Consider the following 24,534-nt stretch of genomic DNA (forward strand, 5'->3'; position numbering starts at 1 on the left):
GACTGTTTTATTTGATTGGACTCATCACGTGGTATTTTTTAAAAATTAAAAAAATGATAAATATGCAAATTTATTTTAAAACTTTTCCTCCAAGGAAGCTTGGTATTTTCAACTTTTCCTCCAGGGGTGCTTAGTATTATAAACCAAGAATATTAAGATGAAAAATCAAAGACAAGGAGTAGAGAGGAAGAAAATAAAGAACATAACTAAAAAACCCAACAATTCAAGAACAGCACAATATCCAAAAAAATAAGAACAAAAAATTAACAACTCAAATTGACCAATGCCAAGTAGAGAAAAGTAAACATGGTTAAAATCGACAACAAAAATCCCTATAAAATAAGGCACTTTTAATAAAAACTCAGAAGTTTCAATTTTAATAGTAACAATTTTCAAACTTATGAAACAAAAACATTAGAAATCTCATGGAAGAAATTCTGGCTACTCACTAAGACACAAATCTAGGTTTGATTGTTTTTCTTGATTGTTTTTTAATGTTAAAAATTTGAGTTTAATTTTTTATCTTAGTGTTATGGATACCAAGTGCCATTGGAGAAAAAATTTAAACGTAAATTTACAACTTTACCATTTTTTTAATTTTTAAAAAATGTCACATGATTAAATCCAATCAAACAAAATGATCAACTTTGATGACAGGATAACATCACATCATTTTAGAGAGTTAAGGTAACATTGCTTCTACAAAAAGTAAAGGATAACAAGCACCTCTGAAAAAAAAAAGTTTTGGGATAAATTTGCACATATAACTATTATTAAAATACTCTTGCTTCATTTAAAAAACAAAAACAAATTGTCATTTTTGTTGGTTTAAGGAATTTTCGATGATCATTGAACCTATAGATACCAAAATAATACATACATACAAACATACATATTATAAATTTAATTTTCAAACCTTTTTATCAAAATTATTAATTTCATAAGTGTTGTCAATTCCTTATAGTTGAGTTGTCAATTCAAATATCTTACTTATTTAAGGACATGTCAGATAACTGGTCAAAATTAAAATTACAACATATCAATATGCAAAAAACAAATTGTCAATCCAAAAACCAACTTTGAATTTTGACAACTTAATTATACAAGGGATTGACAACAACACTTCTAAAAACTAACAATTCTCATAAAAACAAAAAGGCTTGAAAATTAAATTTATATAATACATAGCGAACCAAGAGGTATTAGTAATCTTAAAAGTGTTAAACCCAATTGACTATCTTGCCCAATGGTGACGGTAGCAAATTTTTTTTTTAATAAAAAGTACGTGCATTTTATTAATCAACGCCCCAAAACTTTATTATAATTGAGGACCTCAGACCTGTAGTGATTTTTCAAAAAGCTTTGACCTTTATTGTAATTATGTCTTCTTGAAACTAAAGGATACAAAGGTACGAGTCTATAAAACAGATCCTGTTTGAGTAAGGTCGTGTCTCTTCAAATGGTCCCCATTGATGTTTTTCCCTAAAACAATATTTACATCAATCCACCATACCAGCACCTTAAAGTCAACCTAGGTCCTTAAGAGATTTAAAACCAATCTTCCAAAGTCTTCTTTTTTTGAGTTACATCTTAAATTGATCAAACGAATGAAATATATACCCATTAATTAGATGTAGATCGGTTTCTTTTTACACGATAATTTGTTCCATTATACAGTAAAATGCAGTTGATAATGACGAAATGTACCTTAGAGGCTATTAAGCATTGGGAGCAGGAGTAAGTAGAAGGATGATGGAAGAGTAACTCAACATTGGATATTGGTTAGCCTCAAGGAATTGAGTATACTGTTGTACTGCAATCTCTCTGTGAGGTAGGTCTGCGGCGAGAAAGTCATAAGGTGAAGGCTTGCTGGTGTCTACAAGGGCCTCCCATCTGTATCCAGGACGCTCGGGCAAGCTAATTGTAACCGGTAAATGACTCGTATTGAAAGCAACGTAAATTTCTCCCTTCACGGAGTCAATCTGGGTACAAATTATACCAAATAAGGACATAAGTCAGTCATTCACTGACTACTCCAACAAAAGGAGGATGAGTAATTCTATGCCTGGAACTTTGGTGGTATATATTGAAATGGAGAACTTGATGGGCAAATAATTTTGAACCTCACAATTATTACCTGAACGGATTGAAATATTTGTGAAACAGGGAATGAAATTAAACTAAGAGCCAAGTACAATGCAATAATGAAGCAAAAGATTTGTCAACTACAGGGCGTGTGAGCAAAAACAGGATCATACCATGGTAAAAGCCACAAAACGGCTAGTTTCAGACCAGTCAGGAATTCCAGGAAAATGACCGTGCCATTGCAGCCTCTCTGATGTAGGAAAGTCTTCCAAGCCCAGCGACTCACATTCCCTGAAGGATCAAAACGTCAGAAAATGAAGCTAAAAGAGTCCAAAATGAAAGTAAAAGATTCTTACTTGCGAAACTTAGTTATAAGTTGGCAAAATCTGAAAAAGTCTGGTGAGGATTCTTCCTTTTTATCCCATCGGAAGTAGTTAAGCTGCAAAAAAGTTGGAAATAAACCCATAGAAATAAAATATGGCGAAATTTGCAGTTTTCTAGTAGACAGAGAATCACATAGTTATCATGACAATATGTATTGTTGTTTCCCCCTTTTGTGTGTCCATATTCATCGCCCATATATATCATCGGAACTCCCTGCCAAATTTTTTTAAAAAATGTCAGTAAATAGTAATCGTGATCCAGAAGCCATTTTCAAAGAAGGCAAGCAGTGACGAGTTTGCGGGTTTAACAAAAATTAGAAATCAAGTGTAAGAACTAAAATAGATATAACTAACAACAGAAATTACTTAACGCATGTCATAATGAAAAATATACAGATAATCACAAATGTGAAGGTTCCTAGCTGAATATATTATAGTTGAATCTAAGAGTGGAAGTTCAAAATAGAGTGTGGATACTGAAGCTTCTATCGCAGCACCATATCCCATTGGTCGTTTCCTTGAGGAAGCCTTGGCAATTTTGGAATGGAACGAACTTATCAACTAGGATAAAAATAGGCTTTATATTATGGTATAGGTTGCTGAATATGGTTAGAGCTTCAACATAAGTTACCTGCATTCCTACCTCGAGGTCAAAACGCTTTTGAAGGGATTGGAAACATTGTACAAGACCGCACATGTAGCCTGTAAGGGCAGCTAGGAACTATTTTGGGAAATTATTAAAAAGTTGATCTGGCAAGTTAGTTAACTAATTAAGGAAATAAACTCTTGTGATGTAATCTAAATATGTTCGGTTGAACGGAATTAATTCTGGATTCCCTCCAGTGGGATATTTCTTCAAGGTTCTCTGTATTATATGAGCAGGCACTGTCGCTTAAGTTCACATTACTTTTTCTACCTGATGGAAAACAATTCCAGAGTGTATATTCTTTCACAGAAAATAATTCAGAGTGCAAGTCTAATGAATTATTTCAACTGAGGGATATAATACACAAAGCATGATCCTAGATAATTATAACTTATTGAAAGCCTATCAACATAGCCTACCCTATATAACCTATCACAGAGGAACCATGCGTATCCTAATCTATGATATCTTGTATTTGCATATTCTAACAGGCCAAACAAAGTCCCCTGCGTTAAATTGTTTTTGGGCTTCTTCCCCATTAGATTAACCCTAGTCAATCCAAGATCCAATTGGTACTCCTGTTTATGTCGTCATTATCATCATCTTTCCCTGCAGCCCATCATTGCTGCTGCCGTTTGTACTCATAGTCATGCTCTCACCATGGACACAATGATCCCATCGTCTACTATAAGCCCCTTCCACCATTGACTCCAGTTTTGTTAGCTAAACGACTTTCTTGTTTTTCCAGATCCACTTCCTTCCGAATTGCCTCTGATGGTTCAGGAGCTGTAATAATTTCAGGTTCCTTCTCTTCTGGGCTGTCTGCAACAGTTGTTGCAGAGACAAATTCATTAACCAAACCACTCTTCAGCAACGGTTCTAGCACCCACAACATCATTTTATTATCCTCTTCTCCATGTTTCTTCCAGCGAAATTCCCTTATTTTGCTCTCCTGGATTGTACTGCTCTGATACCAAAATTATGGAAACAAGATCCAAAATTTATATTCAATCACAGAGAGTAATCCAAAGGGTATAGGCCTAAAAGGCTAATAGATTAAACTATATATAGTACTGAAAATGTAATAAAACACACATTGCTACAAAAACCAGACTAGCTTTCGAGAGGCTAGCTCTTTCTCAATTCACTCATAGATTCCTAACCCTATTCTGATCCAAAACCCAGAATTTACTTCTCATTCTCCTCACATCTCACACAACCCACATGACTAGCTTTGGCCTATTAATGATGAGGCCCATCACTTCCCTTTTGTCCTTCACATTTCACCAGAACAATTAAATACTCCAGGTTCAATTAGCCTCCCCATTTCTCAGAATTGAATGGAATTATAATCCATTTATCACCTACAAGGAAGCTGAGAAAGTGCATCAATGATCCATTCACATTAGTTTCATAGATCAGTTTCTCCAGTGCTGTACAATATGACAGGAGCGATCAGCAAAATTAACTTCCATCAAAGAAAACTCCAACTTGAAATTCCAAAATCATAATAAGGTAAAGTAAAATGTAAATAAGTGTTTGTGGCCCACAAGGAGCTATATGCACCATGAATGGTTTAAAAGTAGACTAACCTGGGAAACCATGAGAGAAAGGAAGAAATTGCGCATTTGTCTCTTTCTTAATTTCCTCACTGAAGCATTGGCAAATTCCCCCTCCTACATTTTTTTTTTAAATAAAAGAAGAATTTTTATTAGGAAGAGAAGAATTAACATGTATCTAGCAAGCAAAAAAAAAAAAAAATCCTCAAATCAGGAAATACAAAAATAAACTTCAAACAGAAACAAGTAACCAAAAATAACACTATGATGTCTAACAATGTAAACCAGCTTGACACCCTCTTTGCATATAAGGAGTTCCCCCTTAAGAGTTGTGTGCTGAGCACCAAAGGGCAGCTATCTACACGCACGGTTCATCCCATTATAAAGCTAAAGGAGAAAATACGTCCTTGAAGATGCATCCATTATATAGACAGTTACCTTATATCATGTTTAACATTATATATATCGATTAAGATATGGATAAAGCAAGAATACCGCTTCAGGATTAAGAAATTCTTCAAACATATGGATATCAGCTTAGCTAAAACTAATTCAAAACTGGCCACATTCAACAGCTATATTAAACTGTGTGAGGATATCGAGCAGGAAACATGGTAAATGCATAAATGTTAAACTAATGCCTGGAAGACAATCGGAAAGAATAGCTTTCTTTGGTATGTACTTAACACCACTTAGTTAGTCAACTTAACATAAATCAAATTATATATACAAAATCTTAATGATGAATTAGAAGGTAGAACACTTCATTGTCATGGTCAAAAAGCCTGACTCAAATTGAATATAGGGTTGAAGGAGTGGGGGAAAATAATATGAAAAGAATTTGACAGATTTTAATGGAGATAATTTTACAATGAATGTCCACATCAGAAAAATTTATGAGTACGAGCAACAATTTAGAATTACTGATTGCAATGTGGAAGTATATGTTAAGTATGATCAATAGCATAAATAGTGCTTTAGGTAGTGAGATTAGGATCGTCATTTAACAATATCCAGGTCAGCGAAACAATGAAGTGCCAACAAGCATGAGAGGAAAGCAGAAACACAACAGGGTTTTGTTTAATGCAAACCAGAGAATGTCTCTTAACATCTACCTGTCCACAGTTCCAACTATTGTTATGATTTTCGCCATCATTATTGTTTTCTCCATTGGGTAAGTTATGCTTGTTGTTGTAGGTCACCAAGTCAGCTAAAGTGAACCCATCATGAGCACATATAAAGTTGATACTGTTCCATGGTTTTCTTCCACCTCCCTGAGTCAAAATACAGTGTAACTATGGACACATTATAAAATAGACAATGGTATTAACATAAAGGTCAACTGGATAACAACAACAAAAATCAAGTAATATGAGAAATCATTGACCAATCGCTAGCTTAGATGTTTTTATGTCATTTAGACAAAAATAAAAAGAGCAGGACCCATGTAATAAAGAGCTAGTTGTATATACGTAAGGAACTAATACAGTCACAAGAGACAACAGAAAAACCTGATATAAATTAGGACTCCCACAAAGGCATTCTGCAAATGCTCCAGCAAAGCCATCTGTACCTTTGATAAATTGACGCGCTGTGTCCCTGTACTGCATATGACAAAATACCTGATATAAATGGTCCTCACTCATCATGACAAATGTATGTCAATGTTAATGCTGTAGATCATGACTTGCTTTAGAAATTTGTCAAGTAATGTAACAGCAAAGACAACTAATGATATTTCTACCCAAAAAAAATAAAATAAAATAAAATACTGGCATTGCAAGAAAATACCTTAGAGGATTATGCAAACGCATATAACCACTTTGGATAGAGGTAAGAAGCCCACAGAAATTAGTTAAACTTTAGCACTTAAACTTGCATATGGAGGATGAAGATGATTATGATTAAATCCATTTATGAGACCACTACTCCCGTAGTATAACGGAATAGAAAAAGATGAAAGAAAATGCATATACAAGACAGCACCAAGGTTCAAAGAAAGTTAAGTAACTTTTTACGCATGGCCAAGAGATTACCTTCCCATTCCATTCTGACCAAATACCCCAGTGTGGGAATGTGCCGACTTGGTACAAACCACCAGTATCCCAGGCTTCAGCTATAAGCTGCGAAGATGAAATCAAGAAACTCAATTTCCTTGTTTGACAATATTTTAGCTTGTACGTATAAGCTAGTTTGTATAAATCAGTGAAAACTAACCTATCTAACTTTTTTTTTTTTTTTGCCAATACTTCTATATAACTGATAATGATAAATCTGACCAATAAAAACAAATTAACAAAAATAATAAAATCATATATTAGAGCAAATCATGGTTCCATGGCCACTAGCCAAGGCATTCAATCTGGCCAATTAGTTTTAACTCCCCCAACTTCAAAAGGTGATAAGCTAACAGGTGCCTATTGCAATTAAAGCCTCTATCCCAGAAATAGTTTTGTTTGCCTTCTTTAAACCGTCTTTAAATATTTAATTAGCCTTATGTATTTAAAGAAATTAGACTTCTTAGTTGGTCCACTCTTGTTGATATTCACTAATCTTCATGAATATTATAAAAAAGTACAGAATTTAAATATCCTAAAATTAAATAGGTTAACTGTATTATTTATGACATGCACTGCTATTATTATGCATCTACAGCTCGCACAATGGGCAGTCTATAAATAGGCAAACCACAAGCCTGATAATTTATATTTCTGATCAGGACTCCCCACCCCAGCCCCCAAAAAAGGGGGAAAAAAAATCTCAATTTAAGAAAGATTCACCTATTCCATGAATTTCTTCGATGACATGTAAATAACTAGAAAAAGAGAACCAGTCCTCATCATGGTACAGTATTTGTCCTTGAATGAATATAAATCAAGCCTTACAACTAAATGATTGAATAATGAAGTGAGAAAACCTTCACTCTTCCAAGTATTGGATCATTGCTTATAAGGTCAATCAATGGTGGGCTCCTAAGAGGAGTTCCTGTTGTCAGCAAGTCTGCATCTATCGGAGCACCAAAAACATTAACTCCATCCCAGAGACTGATGACAGACAGGAAGATGAAAATCAGAACGGTAAGAAGCATCGCATTCTAGTAATATCTGATTAACAGTGCACTATATGGTATAACCTGCTACATCTGGTCAAAATTGAAGCAAGATCAAAGCGAAAACCATCTACATGCATTTCTGTTACCCAATATCTGTTGCAACAATGTAAAAAAAAGTGAGATCCTCAACCAATATGACAACAACCTGTAACCCCAAGAAATAACAACACAGAAAATCTGACGAGAATGCAAATCAATGGAGATTATTCAATACAATAAACATAAAGGATACATATAAAAACAGAAGACTTATCACTGCTGATGCAGAAGAAAGAAAACCCTGGATAGGATATTAATTGTATTGGTTATGTATTTTATCCTATGTTTGGATAGAGAAATACTATTAAAGTTTCTTTTAGTTATTATTTTCCTTCCTACAATTTCCTTGTGCAGAGGACTATAAATACCTCGCCTGTCAGAATCAATAGACATTTTTTGCTTTTCTTTAATTTACTCACACTAAAGAGAATTTTTAATCCACTGCCGGACTCCTTGGTGCCTTGTTCTTCTTCAATGTCAGGTTGCAATCAAAGTGAAAATTAGAGCAAGCTCGAGAGTGCTTAGACTCCAAAAATCAGAGCAGTAAGGAAACTCTTTTAGCTTGTCTTAAGATATGCTTTTTTGAAATGATTGGAACTTGAATTGCGACTATTCAAATCCTTGCTTTTGTGATATACCTTGTTTGAATTATTAATCATCAACCTATAATTAGCACATTTTGTAGTTTTTTCACACAGTACTTTTTAGTTTCTTATAAATTGTATCACATTTAGCATTCATTAACTACTTCGTTAATTACATACTTGAAACTTGCATTCAGGTAGCCAGCCTGGTCAAATCAGGGGTATATGAAGCATTTTGCCTTTCTTAGGGTTGTCAGCTTTGGTGTGGAATTTGAATGCAAGAAGTGTTTTAATTTTTGGTTTCTGGGTTCTCTGTTTCCGTTCTACATTAACTGCTAAGGTATAGTATAGAATGCTCAAATTGGTATGCCAATAATGTCAATATGAAATCATCAACAATCTAGGGAATATCAATGAATACCTTTTGTGATGGGTTTCTTTTCACACACTACTAAATCCGACATTTATGATAAAAATTTGCATGTACTACTGTGATGCGACAATTTAAACAAACGTGTAAATCCCACTGAAATAAAAGACAAAAATCATTTAATAACCAAGCAGGGTGAAGTTTTCCAAACAAAAATGAAACAGGATATTTGTTCCAAAAGAAGTTAATAATAAAATATAGAGAGAAACCAACTTCGTAAAATCAAACCAGTGATAATCATAATAAGCATACCTTAAGCAGTCCACTATAAATTGCCGTACAACAGGATGGTTGCAATTGAATGTGTTCCCACATCCTGAATAATTATAGAACTCCCCCTGTAGAAAATGAGCATTGTTCTAAATATCATATGCCAAAAGCAATGAACAATGAAAGTTAAAACATATATGACCATCATTCAAGAGACTTAAAACCAAGGAAGAAGCATAGTTTAAATGAGCTGGTGCTTACAAAGACTAAGCAATAAACTTTGCCTGGCCCAACAAAGTTCAGTGGTAACATATAACAGAAATGAAACAAATGAATCATCTACCTACTTTAATTTTGTTTCTTATAAAACTTATTGTGCAGTTATGCACCTAAGCCATTGCCGTATTGGAAAGAGAACTGAGAATTGCTTCTAGCTACTGGATTTTCGCAGCATTCACTAACTGCTAGTTGTTTCATATCACTTTCAAATTTAGTTTAAAGTAGTGCCCTTTATGCTTTATGTTTTTTGTCATCATCATATCTTTTCTTTCCCTCAAAAATCTCAAAAGTTCTTTGTAAGAGGAATTAATCAATATATATATATATATATATATAAGATCATTCAATGAAAATTGATTAAAAGGGAAAGATTGCCGTTCTTGAGGGACAGAATAAAACCCAAGAATGACATTGTTCATGTCCAAAATGGAGTAAAATATGATCCTGCAAAAAATGGTGAAGTGTTGGTGACTGTAAGGGCCCATACAAGCCCAACAGGCTACTGGACTATTTTACATTCTTATTACTATCTGTTTCTCATTTACTTTATTATTATTATTATTATTATTATGTTGTTTTTAATCATTCCATTAGTTTTAGATTGCAGAATCTATTCAAATAAGTTAGGAAGATTAGATAGATTTCAGAGAGAGGAGCTAGCATTCAGTTGCAGCTACCCCTGCTTGATATATTTCCTGCTTCTGTATTGAATTCGACTTGCTTCATAAAGAAAACGTCCTGCAGAATTTATTGGAAAAACAGCACGTCCATCTCAAGCATAGATGTACAATGGACGACCAAGAAAATAGACAAAGTAAAGAACTTCAGTTCTCTAGTGCTTTGTTATCAGTTAAGTCCATGTAATCATGGATAAATTATACATGTTGTTGAAGTCTTCTTTTGAACCCCACCAGAACTTCAAAAACTTCCAACAATCACATAAATCAAGTGTAGAAATATCAATAGGTATACCTTGGGGGCGAGCATGTAATAAATACTATTGTCAATGCCTCGGAAAGAAATTATGGGACCCTTCTCGTTTCCTTCAGCTGTGTGATTGAAAACAACATCCATTACAACCTGGTTGCAAGTAAGCAATGAAAAGTGAAAACATAATCAAATTCAGAGAGCAAAACTACAAATACAAACGAAACAAAATCATGTCATCCATGGTCACCTCCATTCCTCGTTTATGTGCCTCTTTGATAAGGAACTTAATTTCATTGATCCCATCCCGGCCACAATTTTGTATACCAGCAGATGAATATCTAATCATTGGTGAAAAGTAATTGACCGTTGAATAGCCCCAAAAGTTCACCCTAAAAGAAGAAAGATACAGCATCGCCATAAGTTGATTATGGAATTAAAGAAAAACAAAACAAGAATTATAGAGCTGAAGTGGTGGTAAACCATTCATAAGAGATCATGAATTCATCAAATTATACTGCAGTATTGAAGGAAATTTTTAATGTCTTACCATGCAGGACGCAACTGCATGTTTGAAACTGAAGAAAAAAGCTAGCTCAAAGGCTTTTAGTAAAAGCCAATGGTATGAGCAGCACTTACAATTGACACTTAAGACTTTTCATAACATAAGTCAGTGATAAAGAACGTAACAATTTCTTCAGAAAATATCAAATTAGGATTTTAGTTCATCAGCAGGATTCTCAAGAAAAAGTAGGATATTATGATGAATGTAACTGTTTCAAGGCTTCTCTTACTTGTAGTCCCCAAGTGAAGAATTGTAGCTGAAGTATTCCAACTCATTGAACTCATGACATGGCATTAATTCTATACAATTGACTCCAAGTTCCTGCAAAAGGATTTATAGCAATTGAAAACTAACATCATGAATAATAAGTTAACCATTTGTGATGAATATCTATGCTTTATGCAGAAGGTAGTCAAAGGTGAAAGGCACTAGCCCTAACAAAAGCCTCGGGCAACAGATGCCTTGAGTGAGAGATGCTAGAAGAGCACTCATAAAGCAAATCAAAGCAATACAATAAGATAAATACATGATATGCAGACAGAAAATAGATAAATAGAAATTGAAATAAGCCTTCATATTGATTTTAAAAGATTATCGCATATGAATAAAAATTAGATAAATGTAGAAGTAATGCCAGTCACAAGCTATTAACAAAAGATGACAGTACTGCTCAAGTTGGGGAAAAAAATTAAACATAAAAAGGAACAATCTAATGTGACCCAACCAATAATACAACAAAAACACTAAATTAAGACAATAACAACACTAAATATGAGAGGAAAATGCTGAGGTTTTTTATAATAATGAGCTGAATGGACCGAATCAGAGTTACAAGGACACTCTCTGATTCTGGCAAAAACCCTATTTCCTCTATAAAATCAAGATAACTCCAGCCACTAGATTTCAAGCTTCAAAATACAAGTTCCCTACCACTGGCATTCAAGAGGCCGGTCTCTCCTCACAACTCCATTCTCCTCTCCCCCCCCACTGTCCAAGCAAAAGACTACTAATACCTTGAGCATGGCTTACACACAGTCCATACTACCCAAAAGATTCTAATCATGACAAAAGATCACAAATTACTGTTCCTTACGGCTAGGGACTGACGGATAAGTCCCTGGACCAGTTAAAGTATTTCCACTAGAGTTATTCTTCCCCTTTGACTTCCTCTGATATGTCTTAGGAAAATAATGGCCTCTATCACAATCTAAAGTCTATCATATTAGTTATCCAAATTAAAGTATTAACCTAATTATAACCTAAATAATAGTTTAAATTTATAAGCAACAAACGCATGCACTACTCAATTCTTTCTTTGTTTTTTCAGCTTTGTTTACAAAACCCTCAGAAAGTAATAACTTAAATAATGTTTTAATTTTATAATGCCTACTTTATAATGTTCTCTTAAATATAAAAGCTTCCGTGGACTTCTTCAGATGGTACTGCATGGTTTTTGGACTTGGATTTCTCGTCGAACTCCTTGATATGATCAAGCCACTCAATTTTCTGCACATAAAAACTGTCATAGGCAGTTAGGCACTCAGTTTTCAGTGCCTTAGTGAAGCTCGTGCCTCTCATGCTATGTGAGGTGCTAGATTACCTCAACACCCTAGGAGCTAAGGCAAGTGCTTTTGACAACACTAGATGAGATCAGCAATGCAAGGGTATAAATAGCATAATGCTATAGAGTACAGCACTGGCAGTGAGGGAGGTTTGATATTCACTCCTTGTCTAAAAGGCACAGGAAGGTAAACAAACGTAGTTTGAAATTTCAATAACAACTATCATAGCAACTTTTATCACCTTGTATCAAGCAAAAGGCAAATCTATTGTGTGCCTTAGCTGATGTCAAAAGTGTTTGTATGCAACAGATAAACAAAACTCGGAAACCATAACTTTACATGACCCTAATCTCTGTAATCAATACAAAGCTCAGGAACCCATTTAAAAGCTGATATCCAGCATGCTTACAAATTCAAAATGGGAGCTTAACTTTAACCTTTAAAAGCGATACAACTTGATAGTACCATTTAAAAGTTCTAGAGGTTTGCATCAATTACATGGAAATACTCCAAAAAATTAAGATAAAAAATAAAGAGCCATGTGACATGTATCAAACATTCAAATTAGATATGACACAACAACTGGGGACACTTTAGGTTATGGTTAGAAGTTCAAAAGGGGATGGAACTGAATGGCTCAAAATGGAATGGAATAAGAAGCCCATTGCTATTCCACATTTTGGGAGTTTGATGAGGAAATGGGTGGATAGTGAAATGGAAATGAGTCTAAATTATTTTTCGAATATGGCCCATGTAATAAGATTGTGATTCTAACAAGTTTTAGCCAAAGAGGATATCATTCTAATTGTATCATCTTTTACATTTTTTTCCTTCCCAAACACCAAACCTCGCCCCCTCCCCCTGAAAAAAAAAATGGAGTGACAGCAAAATTTGAATTTAAAGTGACAACGAGAAGCCTTGGAATCTCCCATTTGCCACTCCATGCCATCATAAACAATACTTAAGTGAAACAAGGATATACTGCAAATTGACAATTTCACCCTTCTCATACCAGCCCTTGAAGAGTTGCCACTCATCCAAACATGCCCTTAAGTTACATGTGGTAAATATCTGATTGACCCATTTCTACACAACTTAAATAACAGTGTTCTAATTTTTTGCCTTTTAAAAACATTTTAAATTGGTGCCTCGTAAAAATACATCACTATTTTTATTTAGCAGGCAATCAGACTATTTGCAAATACCCCCTTCATAGAAATGGAGGTTTTATAAAGTAATAAGAGACTCACCTTCAGGTGGTCGAGTTTCTCCACTACACCAAGGTATGTACCAGGGAATACAGTTCTGCTTGACTCATGCTTTGTAAAGGCCCGCACATGCATTTCATATATAATAAGATCCTTTTGTGGATATTTCAGAGGTAAATCTCCTTCCCAGTCAAACTGCACATTTCACATAATAATAAAAAGCCTTGTCCCATTCTATTTGCAGCAGTCTAAATGAGCCCTTGATCAGAAACAGTTGGAATTTAACTCATTTGATATCACATGAAACAATTGAAGAATAAAATGTAGCTTTCAAAAAGTTCAAGAGAAAATAGCCATACACACATACAAGCACACAGATATGCATTCAAGTTTTTTTTTTTTTTTCCTTTTTTAATCGAATAAAGTACCTCATCAGAAGAAGAAGGAATCATACCAGCCATCTGAGGCCAGCAATTACCATCAGGGCCTAAAGCACCAAACTCTGCTCTACTTATAACTGCCTAGACAAGTGCGAATTATATTAGAGCGTACTCCAATTCAATAGTAAAGAAGAAGACATAAGAATTTGAAATCGGTCTTTCTCTATATGTTATAACATAGTATTAGGAGAAGTGTGCAGGCCGACTAACTTTTGCATAAGGATCCAATAATATGCGAGAAGAATCGTAGTAGTGTCCTTCTTCAGGAGAAAACTGTCCACCAAGTTTGTAGCCATATAGCATATCTGTGAAATCGCCTTTCAGCAATACATGCCAGATATCCCCAGTCTTGTTGACCAATGGATCGAGAGGAATGTGCTCCGTGACCCTATTCTGTAACAAAACATTGAACCATTAATATAAGTATGTTCATAATAGAAATCAGCCGTCTCTAAAATTAACTATAGTCATGTTTGAAGCATCATTCTCATGAATATGTTGAACGTTGTATATACTGAAGAAGAAATATTCCCCCAGGGGGGCAAAAAATAAGAAATAGAAAGGAGTGATGAACTGACAAGGTGCAGATCAGAGAGAGTGATCAAACAGAGAGTGACGGAGGTTGCATTGGCAGAATAAATGGCAAAATTAACGCCACCGTCACGAAGAGTGGGCCCAAACGGCAAGGGGTATCCTCTGGATGTGTGGAAGCGACCCGAGAGGGGCTGCGGGTCGACCAACGTAGTTTGATCATCGCAGGCATTCACCACGAAAATCCTGGGGGCGGAAGCAGAGAGGGAAAGCAGGGAGGGAAAGCACTTGCGCTTGGGGGATGAGAAGAGAAATGCGGAGTGAAAGTGGGAATTGGGAGGGAAGAGGCAGGGAGGAGAGGCATTGAAGAGGGAGGAAGGAACAGAGTGAGTGAGGGCCATGGCGGTGGGAAGAGCTCTCACGTGGATCACTGGGGATTGAGAGTGGGGATGATATCCCAGAAAATGAGGTTCTCAGATATTTGCGACTTTGTCAGCTGATAGCATGATGATATACTAGATTATGGATGCATGTACAGTGTACAATCTACGATGGCAATCTCCTATCCTTTTCTGGGTGTAAAACTCCATAGCTGAGACAAGAGGGCTGCGGGCTTCGGCATAATTATGGACACAAATATTTTTCCTTCGTTTTTACTTCTCTTGTTATTCTTCTACATGACGTCATATTTGCAGAGCACATTCGGCACTCATCAACGGTGTCCATCACCCTTAAATCAACCTAGACTATTTAAATTTAATTTGAGTAGTTTAAATTTAACTATTTTTTTTATTTTTTAAAATAAAAATTTATAAAATTTTAAATAAATATATTTATTATTAACATATATTATTCATATTTAATTAGATAAATTTAAATTTAATATTAATTTTTTATAATTTTTTATAAATTGACCAAACAAATTTAGCCTGTGCTATTTAAATTTAAACTTTTTAACTTATTATACTATTAAATTCAAAAAAATTCATAGTAAATTTATATTATTAATTTATTAAAATTATAAAAAATTAGTATTAAATTTAGACTAATCTAATTAAATATGAATAGTATATGTTAATAATAAATATATTTATTTAAAATTTTATAAATTTTTATTTTAAAAATTAAAAAAATTAAAAAAGATAGTTAAATCTGAACAGTTTAAATTAAATTTGAACGATCCAGATTAATTCAGATGATGAGCACTGTGCTCCCTCATAATTGGATGATTACATCGATTTAGTTTTTACGTGGTCACATTCATTTTTTTTGACAAAAATAAAGCTGGAGCCGGAAAGAAATGTGGCCATGAAATAGGGATATAGTGAAACATAACCAAATTTGTTAAGCATGAAACACTTGTTTGAAGTTAAGCATGAGATGCTCGAGGGTGAGATTAATCTGTTCAGCTGATAGGTATTTCCTCCATCCCTATATATAAAATATTTTTAATTAAATTTTATATATTAATAAAAATTTATTATTTAGTTGAACTCTCATGAAAATATAATGATTTTTTAGTTTTACACTTAATAATTTCATAATTAATATCATGAAAGTGGTAAAAAAAACATATAATTAATGATCTATTTTATTTTTTAAGACAAGGGTAAAATTATTTAATTATTTAAAAATATCATTACCACTTCTTATATTTAAGGATAAAATAAATTTTTAAAAAACACTTTATATAAAAACAGAGGGAGTATTTATTATCAACATTTTAAAAGCTGAATTGGATCGGACTAGATCAGCCAGTTCAAGCAATTTGACGGGGAATCGTCCAGTTATATTGGTGCTGCAAAATCGTGAGCTAGTTGAACCGATTGAGAACCTATAAACCAATCAACAAATTGGTAAAACTGGGACAAGTGATGGGGTGACTCGTTTAAGCGGTTTAAGTGACCAAAGTTAAAAAAAAAAAAAAAAAACCCACACACACACACACACACACAGAAAGCTGATGGAAGAGATTTAGGGAAAAGATGAAGATGAAAATAAGGAAAGATATTAACAAAAAATCAAGAAAAGAATCCAGTAAACCACCACCTTATATGTGTTTTCCAATCACAAAGTTATCTGATCTACCATAAATCATCTTATGCGAAGAAGCTCAATCCTACACTTCAAGACAGTCCCAATGGCAAAGGATATGAATGGAGTTAGGGTTTTTGTTTTTTGGTATCAATAAATCGATCAACTCTATTATTCATAACTTGTACCATGCATCTGATTAGTCCTAGCAGGCTGAAATACCATTGGTCTATTTTCTAATCTTCTTTATCCTTATTGGTCACTTTCAATCAGTACTTCATTTAAACTTGAATTAACCCATCCTAGGTTCACATTGTTGTTTTATTGTGTTCACACTATATAAATACAATCATTCTTTCCCCATATTTTCTCCTGCAAAAGGAACCGAAGAGTTATGCCTTTATTTGTCAAGTTTTTTTTTTTCTTATTAAATAAATGCAATTTTTACGTTCCCGTGCGTCTATCTGCTTCTCTCATTCAATTTTCAGTCGCATCTTGATATCTTTATCAAAAACGAAGATCATTTTATCTGCCTCTTCTCATTTCTCCCTTTCTCAACCGATCCTTACCTTTCTCCTCTGGTCCCTGCGAAGGTTATTCTCTCTTTTATTTCAATCTTGCAATTTTTTCTATTCATGGAATCTGGATTTTGTATGGATGTTATTTCTTCATTGTGTTATTCGTTTCTTATTTCCCTCCATTTGTTGTAGATGTCGTTAACTACATTTTACAAACTGAATGAACTTCGAGAGGGCTCCCACGCGGTTGATTTTTCTGTATTATCAAGTTCTTTTAGGTTAATGACCGTGGGTTAATTTGAGTCTGTCTTCAGACTTCAGGTCTGTCCGTGCTATTGTAATGGATGACAAAGTGTGTGATATGGTAGTTTTGTTTTCTAATGTTTGCTTTTCCTTTTTTTTTTATTTCCTTTCTTTCAGATGATTTTCATGCCATCGTTGTATGCTTCTTATCAACAATCTCCATCTGTTCTTGGATGACAAAGTTGTCATCAATTGTTTCAATGCTACCAAGGTGTTTTTGATGCAAGATCCTGCTGAGCCTTCTTTGTACATAAGGACTTCCATTGCATGAAGTTTTCAAACTGTTGTCTTTTGTTTTTCTCATCTTTAGGTGTTTTGTTTTTGTTTTTCTAGGAGGTTGTTTCCAATATGTTCGTTGTAGTTGTTATTGCAATAACTTTCGAGGAGCCTCCTATGGAGAGAAAATTCTCTAACTTCTATCTAGTATGAGAAGTGTTGTTTCAACTTCCTTTCTTCTATTCCTCCGCTTGCTGACATATTTCTCATCATTTTGCTGCTACTTTGTTGATAGCTTTTCAAGTTAAGCTACTTCGGTTCTGAAGATACTAGTCCTTTTCTTCCTTCAAGCTTCAATCATTTTCTGCTCGCACTCCTTGGCATTTCTTCATCTGATTGGCTCCTTTGGCGGCAGTATTTTGATCATGCTCCTTCCTATGCTGGATTTTGAGTATATCTACATTGGCTTGCCTACTGCATCTTTGTATTTCCAGGCACTCCTCTTTTGCTTATTGGTGATGTTCTTTTATGTGCTTCTCTCTTCTTTCATGTGTTTTTGCTCGTGCTCTGTCATCCTTTTTGGTTACTGGCTATCTGTGGTTTTTTTTCCCTCTTTGGCGTGTTGTTTTTTTCACTCTCACTATTACTTGATGATCTTCTTTGCCTCTTAGTTTTCCTTCTATATATTAAAGGTCGCTCCTTTTAACTATCTTATGCTTTCTCGCACTTGTTCTCTTTGTTTAAGTTTCTCTACTTTCATATACAAAACTCTTTCCTTTCTTCTTATGATCCTCTTCACCATTGGGGTTTTTACTCGTGGTTGGATAGATCGCTTGTTTCAACAGTCTTTATTCCTTAATCCTGGTGGATTTGGACGTCTAAGTTTCTCCTTGGCTTCTTATGCTATTGCCTTCTTGTTGGATGCTCATTCTTATTCTTCAAGAAGGTTATATAGAAAGCTTAGAATTGCTTGGAGGCTTCAGAATGATTTCAGAGTAGAAGGAAAAATTAGAAATTTCTATCTGATAAGTTTTTTCAACCAAGTTGATCGTGACTTCATTGTTGATAATGGTCCTTGGTCTATTCAAGGATCTCTCTTAGTAGTTGATCGCTGACATCCCAATCTTCACCTGAGGGAAATGATTGTTGGCTGTTTTCCTATGTGGGTTCAGTTCTGGGATCTCCCATTAGAATATCAAAATGAGATGGTTGCTAAAACATTAGGAAATATTGTTGGGAAGCGGTTTTTATCCGTAATCATGTTAATCTGGAAAGCCATCTCAACTTTCTTCGAGTAAGGGCGATGATTAATCCAAGGATGCCTTTGATACAGAGGATTCGAGTACATCTTGAATCAGGTGATATGGTAGAGGTTGAATGTCTGTATGAGAGAATATTTCTAACACTGTCATCTTTGTAGGATAATAGGACACACAGTTCAAGAATGAACTAGATTTGTCGCTCAGGCTTATAGTGAATCAATATTGGTTTATGATCGCACTATTAGAAGATTTGGTTCCAATTTCATGAGTTTCTTTGAAGCTGGAAACTTGGCACGAGGTTGGCAAGATTGGACCAGAAATAACCGTGCTAGAGGCACCACGAGGGTTTGCTACTTCAGACATGGCCGTCCTGGTTACAGAATATTTGAATCAACACCTGATAACCTCTTTGTGGATGATGCGGGACAGAGCTTCTTTATTTTTCATCATGATGATGTTCACTCATCTTATTCTGATGATATGGTGATTGTGGCTAACCATGATGATCATAGTGAGGCTTGCTTTCAACAACAGGATAATCATCCTTTCTCTAATGTGGTTCCCCCAAATGACTGGAATCAGATTAATGCTCTTGTTAATGAACTCTTGGATGAGGATTTAGCTTTGCTAAAGGATCAATATAGTTCTTTTTTGAACCAACCATCAAAGAATGATATTAGTATCAATGAACTTGAACCCACTCCTTTACAGGATGTCTCTCGAAAAGGAATGAACACTTTCTTGGCTACTCAAAACCATTGGAGGAAGGATATCATTCTGGCTCTAAAGGCAATGCTTCAAAAAGGAAGGCTTCAGAGCTTGACAAGGACCTGAATGTAGACTCCTTAAACTTGGCAAATTATCAACATGGCAATGCGGTTTTGGCTGTTGATCCTGAAAACCCTTTGATGACCCTGAGATCAAGAATTCACAAAAAAAAGAAGATTGAACATTGGTCTGGACAACTTGGAATCTGATGTGGATGCTTTCACCAGGAGATGTTTTGTCATGCTTGGGAAGAGAGATGCTCAAATTTCTGGACCCCCAATTAGTTTTGTTCCTCCTTCAAATGACCCAGCTTTTGTGCACCAATTTAAATGGTTTCTATTACAAAACAGGCCTACTTATCCAGCTGACTTGGTCAATACTTGGAGAAACAACTGTGATATTTATAAATGGTCTAATGATGGTTTTGGTCTCTTTATTCACGGCTTTTCTGACAGTCACTGTAGCTGGTATTTGATTCCTACAAACTATGATTCCTTTGACAAGCTTCTCCACGCTTGCAATGTCATATACTATGATATAAAGGATGAAGGACCTTTTGCCTTTACTCCTTCAGCAGTGGTTGATAGTCCTCGATGGCTTATTTTCTTCTCTGATTCTGGTATGGCTGAAGGACTTGCAAAACCTACTATTTCTGATGACTTGTCAAGTTTCTTTCTTCCTGACTCCTCTTTGTTGGTTCACCCGACTATAATGAATAGCTCTGTCACAAAAGAAGGGAAGGATTTGAATAGTATGAGCCATTCTGAGCTTCTTTCAACTTTTATTCTGAATGACAGACCTTTAGACGATATTCCTGATTCCTTGGGTATTGCTGCAAAAAAGAGAACTGCTGAGGATACACTGAAGGAATCAAGTCCAAACAAGAAGAAAAAGAAGGAAAATCTTTCTGCCGTGGTTTATGAGGTTGGGGAAGCTGCCTTAAATCAGCTTTCCAAAGCACCATGAGGTTCTTGTGTTGGAATTGTCGTGGCATTAGAAAGGCTGTGGCAGTTTAAAGGCTGAGACAGTTAGTTGCTACACATTGTCCTGATATAGTTTACTTATCTGAAACTAAAGTAGAGCTAACTGTGGCAGCAAATGTTTTAGCGTCTATGGGTTTTATTTTTTTTGAAGGCCTAAGTGCTATTAGGAAGGGAGGAGGCATTATAGTTGCTTGGAATAAGTTTATGAATGTCAATGTCCTAGAATGTAACCCTTTCGTGACTCATGTATTCCTCCAAAATCATGATATCTCTAAAGGAATATATGTCTCTTTTGTTTACAGATTGCCTAAGTTACAAAATAGACATTTGTTATGGGATTGGATTATATCAAATTCTGCTACCATTGCTGGTTCTTGGCTTCTTTTGGGTGATTTTAATCAAGTCCTAAACTTGGAGGATAAAATAAGTTGTGTGTCAGGATCAAGTGGAATGGCTGATTTTAGACATTGTCTTTCTGTAGCAACTTTGCAAGAAATTAGGCAATATGGGCCAGCTTTCACCTGGTCAAACATGAGGCAAGGACTAGCAGTACTGAATGGATTTCACAATTTCCTCACTCTAACGTGACTACTCTGGCTCTAGGTGCTTCAGATCATTCACCCATTCTTTTCTCTACACAAACAAATCATAACAGAGGAAAGTTAAAAAGATTTGAATCTTTCTGGTACCAGTTCAATCAATGTAAGCAAATTATCTCACAAGCCTGGAATCAACCTTATTCAGGCTCACCAAGCTACAAAATGGTATGCAAGCTTGATCGAACTCTGACATCACTTAAGAATTGGAGTAAATCTAGATTTGGGAATTTTCGATGGCAACAGAAGGTTTTGGAAAAGGAAATTGCAGAAATATCTTGCAGGTTCTCAAATGATGTTTCAAAAAATCAACATCTTGATAGAATTCTAATGAATAAAAAGAATGAATTGGAATTCTTTTATGAATGTGAGAATAGTTACCGGCAACAGAGAGCTAAAATTAAGTGCAATATTGAAGGGGAGAGAAATACCAAATATTTTCCTTCTGTGGTTAGTAGAAGACGAATGAGGAATTATGTCCAATCCTTAATGAAAGATGACAGTACCTGGACATATGATCAACAAGAAATAATGAGTTTGGCTTTTTTACACTTCCATGGAATTCTCACTGATAATAATAATGCAGAATGTCATGAAATTCTTGCTCAAATGGAGCACATTTCATTTCCAGTTCTTACTAGTGACGAGCATGATCTCTTGCTCAAGCCTCTTACCTTAGAGGAAACCAAGAATGCAGTTTTTAGACTTCCAAAGCATAGTGCTCCTGGTCCTGATGGATTTCATGCTAGCTTTTATCAGAAAAATTGGGATCTGGTTAAAAATGATGTTTTCAATATGGTTCAGTCTTTTTGGGATACAGGACATATGCTTAAATCAATCAATAGATCTTTCATCACCCTTATCCCTAAGGAGAAAAAAATACAAGCGGTTCAAGATCTTAGGCCAATCAGTTTAAGCAATGTGTCATACAAGATAATTTCTAAGCTATTATGCAATAGGCTTAAAGGCATTCTAAATAAATGCATTGCTCCCTTTCAAAGTTCCTTTCTTGAGGGAAGGCTCATAACAGATAATATCCTCTTGGCTGGTGATTTAATGAATATGATTCATACATCAAGGAAGGGAAGAAAAAATTTGGCAGCACTAAAAATTGATTTTTCAAAAGCATTTGACAGGTTTTCTGGAGTTTTATTGAAGCGGTACTAGGAAAAATGAATTTTCCTGAGGCATGGATTAAAATGATTATGTCTTGCATTACCTCTGTATCTTATTAGATAATTCTCAATGGGCAATTCTCTTCACCTTTTTCTGCTCAATGTGGAATTAGGCAAGGTGATCCCCTCTCACCTTATCTCTATATCTTAGCTGCAAATGTATTTTCTAGCCTTATTGTGCATTATGAAAACCTGAATGAATGGGATGGAATCAAGATTTGCAGATTCTCTAAGCCTGTTTCACACTTACTTTATGCGGATGATTCCATATTATTTTTTGAATGCAGTGAAATGAGTATCCTTGCTGTTAAGAGGGTGTTGGATACCAATTGTTCTTGGTTTGGGCAGCGTATCAACAATGCTAAATCTAATATTGTTTTTAGCCCAAATGTATCAGTTACTATAGAAAATCAAATTTCTCAATTTGTAAGGGTTAATATAACAGAGAGAGTAGGAAAATATCTTGGCACATGGATTGACAATGGAAGAAATAAGGAGCACATTTACAATGAAATTGTTGACTCGGTTCAAAGAAGGATTAGCTCTTGGAAAGGAAAATTACTCTCCCAAGCATCAAGATTGACATTAGTTAAATTTGTACTGTCCTCTGCAAATATTCACCACCTCTCTTGTTTCAAGCTCCCCTTGAAATATTGCAAGGTCATTGATTCTATATGTATAGATTTCTTTTGGGGAAACAATGATGGCAAGAAGAGAATGCACCTAATTCATAAGGAAGCTTTGTTCACTTCAAAAAAGCTAGTGGACTTGGATTAAGGCCGACTCATCAGGTAAATATGTCTCTTTTGGTCAAGTAGTTCTGGAGAATTTTTGATTCTCCTGAAGGAACTTTACTAGGTGAAACATTGAAGAAAAAATATTTTGATATGAGTAAATCATCAATTTTTAAGGTTCCATACAACTCTTCATGGTTTTGGAAAGGCATTAAAGATAGTGCTCATTTAATCATACCTAAGCTAAAATGGAGAGTTGGGAGTGGATATCACATACCAATTGATCATCCTCTTTGGTGGCCCAGAAATCACAGAGCCTCTGTAACATCCCCTATTGTTTAATCTGTAGCAGATTTAATCTCGGTAAACAATAACCCATGGGAACCATCAATTTGGAATAAAAACAAGCTAAAGGAACTTTATGAAGAATCAGTGTGGAAGGAAATTACTAAACTTCATATATCCTTTATAGGACTACCTGATAAGATCATTTGGGATCGATATCAGAGTGGTACCTATGCATTAAAGGATGGATTTAGTATTCAAATGCAAGGCAGAAATTCGAGGAAGGTATTACAGCATGAAATCTGGTCTTCTTTGTGGAATATCAATTGTCCTCCAAAAGCTCTACTTCTAATATGGAAAATTGTCAATACATCAATTCCAGTGGGGGAAATACTAAAAGAGCATCACTTAGTTAATAATATTCAGTGCCTCTTTGGTTGTGATTGATTGTGAGGAAACTCTTGATCACATATTTCTTCATTGCCCGGTCTCTAAGGCAATATGGTTTAGTGCTCTTAATATTAGATCTTGTGATGTTTAGGCTCTCGGGATCAGAATGTGGATTCCTTAAATTTTTTTCACAACTTTTCAAGGATAAGAAACTAGATGTCATAAGAGATATTACTCTCCTAATCAATTTTCTATGGCAACAGCGAAATCATTGTTCTTACAAGGATGCTAAAATTAATCCCATGCAAATGATTCGAGAGTTTCAAGGAGAATTAACCTATCAGAGGACAATCAAACATTTAGATGATATTGATCCCCAACAGATCCTACTTCTGGAGTTCAATCAGATAATCCTAATATGGAAGAAGTCCTTGCTCAAGGATGGTTGATCTATTATACTAAGAAGAAACTCAAAAAGAAAAAGCACTGGATTATTTTAATAAGGCTTTTCGGAGAGCTTTTGCAAGTGTTTGGAAGAAACTCAACACCGGATCAAAGTGGCAATACTAACCTTCTCCTAATTTTGAGAGCCAGCATTTCATGGATTCGACTGTACTCAGAGGACTGGAACTTGAGGCAGCTTCCCATCAGTATCATAGGTTACCGGAAAAATTCTATCAGGACTCAGGGATTAGTGAATGAAAGAGAAG

The 24,534-nt window shown here is 35.0% G+C and overlaps 1 protein-coding gene across 8 annotated transcripts; it reads right to left on the minus strand.

Moving 5' to 3' along the window:
- Window positions 1-1,595: 1,595 nt before the first annotated feature.
- LOC129311956 (isoamylase 1, chloroplastic) lies at window positions 1,596-24,534 on the minus strand. Of its 8 annotated transcripts, XM_054954511.1 has the most exons (22): window positions 24,396-24,534; window positions 23,427-23,492; window positions 21,915-22,011; window positions 21,672-21,746; window positions 21,166-21,277; window positions 14,240-14,422; window positions 14,018-14,110; window positions 13,632-13,784; window positions 11,049-11,140; window positions 10,505-10,646; window positions 10,300-10,407; window positions 9,091-9,176; window positions 7,807-7,878; window positions 7,591-7,717; window positions 6,710-6,796; window positions 6,185-6,277; window positions 5,789-5,947; window positions 4,707-4,790; window positions 2,602-2,682; window positions 2,442-2,524; window positions 2,259-2,376; window positions 1,596-1,982 (listed from the first exon to the last, which is right to left on the minus strand). In XM_054954511.1, exons 5-22 carry the CDS (start codon window positions 21,175-21,177, stop codon window positions 1,719-1,721), a joined length of 2,037 nt encoding a protein of 678 aa, XP_054810486.1. In that variant the 5' UTR covers window positions 21,178-21,277; window positions 21,672-21,746; window positions 21,915-22,011; window positions 23,427-23,492; window positions 24,396-24,534; the 3' UTR covers window positions 1,596-1,718. The 8 variants fall into 8 exon arrangements, with proteins under 8 accessions (XP_054810486.1, XP_054810501.1, XP_054810494.1 ...); XM_054954526.1 differs by lacking the exon at window positions 21,915-22,011; XM_054954519.1 differs by lacking the exon at window positions 23,427-23,492 and having other exon boundaries at window positions 24,396-24,529.

The sequence above is a fragment of the Prosopis cineraria genome, unplaced genomic scaffold (genome assembly GCF_029017545.1).
Source record: "Prosopis cineraria cultivar Desert tree isolate PC_DT_omini unplaced genomic scaffold, ASM2901754v1 PC1, whole genome shotgun sequence".
Classification (NCBI taxonomy): Eukaryota; Viridiplantae; Streptophyta; class Magnoliopsida; order Fabales; family Fabaceae; genus Prosopis; species Prosopis cineraria.

Excerpts from the sequence above, each read along its gene's own strand:
- LOC129311956 (XM_054954477.1), bottom strand. The coding sequence starts at position 14,961 with ATGGCCCTCACTCACTCTGTTCCTTCCTCCCTCTTCAATGCCTCTCCT. Across the intron at positions 13,785-14,017 it reads TTCCTTCTTCTTCTGATGAG|TTTGACTGGGAAGGAGATTT; the intron begins GTACTTTATTCG and ends TGAAATGTGCAG. Across the intron at positions 2,377-2,441 it reads CTTATAACTAAGTTTCGCAA|GGAATGTGAGTCGCTGGGCT; the intron begins GTAAGAATCTTT and ends TTGATCCTTCAG.